Source organism: Peromyscus leucopus, chromosome 23 (genome assembly GCF_004664715.2).
Source record: "Peromyscus leucopus breed LL Stock chromosome 23, UCI_PerLeu_2.1, whole genome shotgun sequence".
NCBI lineage: Eukaryota > Metazoa > Chordata > Mammalia > Rodentia > Cricetidae > Peromyscus > Peromyscus leucopus.
In genome coordinates, this window is record NC_051082.1 from 25,452,008 (window position 1) to 25,458,007 (window position 6,000).

Sequence of the window (6,000 nt, forward strand, 5' to 3'; positions counted from 1 at the left end):
GCTGTTTGGAGTTTTGAGACAGTGTCTCATTCCTGCAGTCTCAGGCTGGCCTAGAACTCACTGTGTCGTCCAGGCTGGCTTCATACTCACAGCAATCCTCCGGCTTCCACCTCCCAAGTGCTAGATTGCAGACTCATGACACCATGCCTGGTTTTAGATGGTGTTAGATGTCAAATCCAGGGCTTCATGCAGAGTAGGCAAGCACTCTACCACCCCCCAGCCTTGCATTTTTTTTTCTTTTTCTTTTCTTTTTTTTTTTTTTTTTTTGTTTTGTTTTTTTTTGTTTTGTTTTTCAAGACAGGGTTTCTCTGTGTAGCCCTGGCTATCCTGGAACCCACTCTGTAGACAGTAAACAGGCTGGCCTCAAACTCACAGAGATCCGCCTGCCTCTGCCTCCCAAGTGCTAGAATTAAAAGCATGCTCACCACTACCTGGCTACCCAACTACATTTTCTTTTTTAAAGATTTATTATGTATACAGTGTTCTGCCTCCATGTATGCTTGCAGGCCAGAAGAGGGCACCAGATCTAATTACAGGTGGTTGTGAACCACCATGTGGTTGCTGGGAATTGAACTCAGGACCTCTGGAAGAGCAGACTGTACTCTTAACCTCTGAGCCATCTCTCCACCCCAGCCCAACTACATTTTCTTTTTCTTTCTTTTTTTTTTTTTTTTGGTTTTGGTTTTTTGTGACATCAGTTGTATTTTTTTCCTTTTATTTTATTTTACAATACCACTCAGTTCTACATATCAGCCATGGGTTCCCCTGTTCTCCCCCCTCCCACCCCCTCCCTTCCCCCCAGCCCACCCCCCATTCCCACCTCCTCCAGGGCAAAGCCTCCCCCGAGGACTGCGATCAACCTGGTAGACTCAGTCCAGGCAGGTCCAGTCCCCTCCTCCCAGACTGAGCCATGTGTCCCTGCATAAGTTCCTGGTTTCAAACAGCCAACTCATGCAATGAGCACAGGACTTGGTCCCACTGCCTAGTTGCCTCCCAAACTGATCAAACCATTCAACTGTCTCACCTATTCAGAGGGCCTGATCCAGCTGGGGGCCCCTCAGCCTTTGGTTCATAGTTCATGTGTTTCCATTCATTTGGCTATTTTTTTTTTCAATAATTGAGTAAAACCGAAATTTATTATAAGCCATAGTCGTCCTAGGGACCTCCATGCTATATATATAGCCTCCATGGTTCTATGGGTTGTGGTCTGATTGTTCTTTATTTTATATCTAGAATCCACTTATGAGTGAGTACATACCGTGACTGTCTTTCTGGGTTTGGGTTACCTCACTCAGGATGATTTTTTTCTAGTTCCATCCATTTGCCTGCAAATTTCATGCTTTCATTGTTTTTCTCTGCTGAGTAGTACTCCATTGTGTATATGTACCATTTTTTTTTTCATCCATTCTTCCATTGACGGGCATCTAGGTTGTTTCCAGGTTCTGGCTATTACAAATCCAACTACATTTTCTTTTTTTTTTTTTTTTTTTTTTTTTGGTTTTTCGAGACAGGGTTTCTCTGTGTAGCTTTGCGCCTTTTCCTGGAACTCACTTGGTAGCCCAGGCTGGCCTCGAACTCACAGAGATTCGCCTGCCTCTGCCTCCCGAGTGCTGGGATTAAAGGCGTGCGCCACCACCGCCCGGCCCAACTACATTTTCTTAAGATAAATCTTCATATTTGTGTTACCTTTATAGTGGCTTCAAACACCAACACACGGAGCCAGGTGTGCTGGCCTACGTCTAATCTATAATGTCGGCACTAGGGAGGCTGATCGAGGAGAATTAACTGTATGACTTCTAGGCTAGCCTGGTCTATAGAGTGAGACCGTGTCTCAAAAAGCTGAAAAAAACTCAAACCCCACCAACACATGCACACTTAACCACACTACTCAACAGGAGGTAGGTGGGGGTCTGAGTCTACCCCGGGTCTTTTGAGATCTACAGCAGGTTAAGTCATCTATCTCCTCTGCTTTAATATTTCTAATCTCTCTTGGAAGTGAGGCAAGGTGGCACACACTTGCAATCCCAGCTCTCAGGAAACTGAGGCAGGAGTCCTGCTAGGAGTTCAAGGCCAGCCTGAGCTACAGAGTAAGGCAGCCTCTCAAGAAAGCCTGAGAGCGAGCCAGGTGTGGTGGCGCACGCCTTTAATCCCAGCACTCAGGAGGCAGAGGCAGGTGGATCTCTGTGAGTTTGAGGCCACCCTGGTCTACAGAGTGAGTTCCAGGACAGCCAGGGCTATGTAGAGAGACCCCGAGAGATGTGGGCCATGGGGGCACATGCCTATAATCTCACATTTAGGAAGCAGAGGAGGCAGGAGGATGAAAAATCAAGGTCGGCTAGCTAGTGAGTTTGAAGCCAGCAGAGGAGGTATCAGGAGACCCTCTGAAAAATACAGTGAGACAGGGTAAGGGCTAGGGGGCTGCAAAATCACCATTCCGTGTCTCTGTAAAGTGGGAAAGCGGAAGATAGACCAGGAGGGCCGAGTGTTTCAAGAAAAGTGGGAGCGAGCCTATTTCTTCGTGGAGGTGCAGAGCATGCCCACGTGTCTGATCTGCAAGCAAAGCGTGTCGGTGTCCAAGGAGTACAACCTGCGCCGCCACTACCAGACCAACCACAGCCGGCACTATGACCAGTACTCGGGGCCGGCGCGGGACGAGAAGCTTCGAGACCTGAAGAGGGGACTGCAGAAGTACCTCGTGGGGTCCTCGGACATCGTGGGCCCCGAGCAGGCATTCGCCAACGCGAGTCCACCCGTGAGCACCGTGACGCAGCCCGTGGAAGACCTGACCGTGAACTTGCGGAGGAAGTTACGACAGAAAATCCAGTCGTTCGTGGCGTACTCCATTGCCATCGACGAGATTACGGATATCAACGACACCACCCAGCTGGCCATCTTCATCCGCGGCGTCGATGACAACTTCGACGTGTCCGAGGAGCTTTTGGACACTGTGCCCATGACAGGCGCCCAATCCGGGAACGAGATATTCCTGCACGTAGAAAAGAGCCTCAAGAAGTTTAGCATTGAGTGGTCCAAGCTGGTGAGCGTGGCCTCCACTGGCACCCCGGCCATGGTGGACGGCCACAGTGGGCTGGTGACGAAGCTCAGAGCCAGGGTGGCCTCGTGTTGCAAGGGAGCCGACCTCAAGTCCGTGCGCTGTATCATTCACCCCGAGTGGCTGTGCGCCCAGAAGTTAAGGATGGGCCACGTCATGGACGTGGTGGTGGAGTCGGTGAACAGCATCTGCTCTCGCGGCTTGAACCACGGTGACTTCACGACGCTGCTCTACGAGCTGGACACCCAGTACGGCAGCCTGCTGTACCACACGGCGCTCAAGTGGCTGGGCCGTGGCCTGGTCCTCAGGAGGTTCTTCGAGTCCCTGGAGGAAATCGACTTGTTCATGTCTTCCCGGGGCAAACCCATGCCCCAGCTCAGCTCCCGGGACTGGATCCTGGACTTGGCCTTCCTAGTGGACATGACGATGCACCTCAACACACTGGACGCCTCCCTCCAAGGCCATTCGCAGATCGTGACACAGATGTACGACTTCATCCGGGCCTTCCTGGCAAAACTGTGCCTCTGGGAGACGCACCTGGCCAGAAACAACCTGGCCCACTTCCCCACGCTGAAGTCGGTTTCCCGGAGCGAGAGCGACGGCCTCAACTACATCCCCAAGATCGTGGAACTCAAGGCTGAGTTCCAGAAGCGGCTGTCGGACTTTGAGGCCTGGGAAAACGAGCTCACCCTGTTCAGCTCCCCATTCGCCACCAAGATTGACAGCGTGCGCGAGGAGCTCCAGATGGAGGTGATCGACCTCCAGTGCAACACGGTGCTACGGACCAAGTACGACAAGGTGGGCGTCCCGGACTTCTACAAGCACCTCTGGAGCAGCTACCCCAAATACAGGAGCCACTGTGCCAAGATGCTGTCCATGTTCAGCAGCACCCACATCTGCGAGCAGCTCTTCTCCATCATGAAGCTGAGCAAGAAGGAGGCGCAGTGGGGCTCCGGGCTCCAGGCAGCAACGTGAGGGGGGAGGGGGCTGGAGCCTGAAGCCCCAGTCCCGGGAAGGCCGAGGCAGGAGGATCTGAGCTCGAGTTTGAGGTCAGCCTGGGCTCCGGATCAGTATCAAGACCCCAGAGGAAGTCCTCGAAGAGAAAGGGAAGGAGTGGAAATTGTGTGTGGAGACCTAGAATGTTCCAGTCCTAATAGGTTCTGAGATGAGAACGGCAGACTATTAAACCTCTTGGTTTAATAAAAGAAGAGTCCTAATTGGGATCCTAATTTGCATATCACACCTGTTCGGATGACATTTGACACCTGGCTATAGTTCAGTAAAACCCATAGCAGGTATTTCCAGTGTTTGGTGCTTCTTGTTGCTGACTGACCTGTGTTGTTCATAATGCAGTCTTCAATAAACCACTGTGAAAGATGTGTGTGTGTGTGTGTGTGTGTGTGTGTGTGTGTGTGTGTGTGTGTGTGTTTTGAGGGGGTGTACGCACATACATGTGTCTCCCCATTTTACCAGCTTGTGGCCTGTGGTCTACAAACCTCCTGAATTTAATCGTCTGGAGACGATTGTCCTGTATTCTGCAATTCCTGAGCTGTGTGCCTGGAGCTAGACCTGTCAGGAGTGAGTTAGAAAATGAGGGTAACTAGCCGGGTGGTGGTGGCGCACGCCTTTAATCCCAGCACTTGGGAGGCAGAGCCAGGCGGATCTCTGTGAGTTCGAGGCCAGCCTGGGCTACCAAGTGAGTCCCAGGAAAGGCGCAAAGCTACACAGGGAAACCCTGTCTCGAAAAACCAAAAAAAGAAAAAAGAAAAAAAAAAAAAAAAAAAAAAAAAAGAAAGAAAGAAAATGAGGGTAACTAACACAGGGTTTAACAGGTAAGTTGAGGCTTAAAGGCTGCCATCTCCTTCCTCCTCCCTCCTCTTCCTCACTCTTCCTCTATCCTTTCTCTGCCCTTCTCCCTCCTCCTCGTCCTCGACAGAATTTTATTATGCAGACCAGGCTGACCTAGCCTTAGCCTTAAAAGATCTGGGATTACAAACCAGGTGGTGGTGGTGGTGGTGGTGGTGGTGGTGGTGGTGGCGGCGGCGGCACACACCTTTAATCCCAGCACTCAAGGAGGCAGAGCCAGGCAGATCTCTGTGAGTTCAAAGACAGCCTGGTCTACAGAGCGAGATCCAGGACAGCCACCAAAACTACACAGAGAAACCCTGTCTCGGGGTGGAGGTGGGAGGGTGGGATGGAGATCTGGGATTACAGGAACGCTCCATGACGTCTGCTCCAGAATCCTTTACCCTGGAATGTGACTTGGGACTGTGGGGGCTGACAAGCACTGCCACTGTGGGAGAGGATGGACTCTGTGGGGGTGTTCTTCAGTAACCATGGCAATGAGATGTCTGTGGAGTTGTATGGCCAGATAAACGGGGAGGGGACTGGCCTGGAGGCTGGTTCTTGATGTGCTGTGATTTCCTGAGACCAGGCATTGATGTCCATCAGTCAAGGGATGGGGTTTGGAGAGGCCCAGACAAATCCAACCCACAAGGACACACCTACCTAATGAGAGAGAGAGAGAGAGAGAGAGAGAGAGAGAGAGAGAGAGAGAGAGAGAGAGAGAATCTCACTATGTATCCTTGGCCCAGGCTGGAGCTCTGACCATGTAGACCACGCTGGCCTCGAACTCACAGAGATCTGCCTGGCTCTGCCTCTCAAGTGCTTGGGATAAGGGTGTGCGCCACCACTGGACTTATGTTGCATTAAACAATTGTGAGCATGAATAAACAAGGGTGGAGCTGGGGCAGGGCCTGACTTTTCCAGTTTTGTGTGACAGTGGTCAGTGCCAAGCTTTCTCAGTAGGCAGACTGTAAAATCCCCACCCAGTGGGCTCCAGGAGCTTCCTCGGGCCTCTCAATTCTCTGGTGATTGAATTATTGTCCCAAGAATCATCCGTACACTGGTTAGTTCTCCCTCATCTCTGCAGGGGCCAGCATAGTCCA

The 6,000-nt window shown here is 51.4% G+C and overlaps 1 protein-coding gene across 8 annotated transcripts in view; it reads left to right on the plus strand.

Annotated features, from left to right (window-relative positions):
* LOC114693652 (general transcription factor II-I repeat domain-containing protein 2) overlaps positions 1-4,431 on the plus strand; it is a 40,466-nt gene extending 36,035 nt beyond the window's left edge. For all 8 annotated transcript variants that reach the window (XM_037198288.1, XM_037198284.1, XM_037198290.1 and 5 more), the window contains one exon: positions 2,451-4,431. In XM_037198288.1, the coding sequence (XP_037054183.1) occupies positions 2,451-4,027 (1,577 nt within the window). In that variant the 3' untranslated portion in view covers positions 4,028-4,431. The remainder of the gene's footprint in view (positions 1-2,450) is intronic.
* The last annotated feature ends 1,569 nt before the right edge of the window (positions 4,432-6,000 follow it).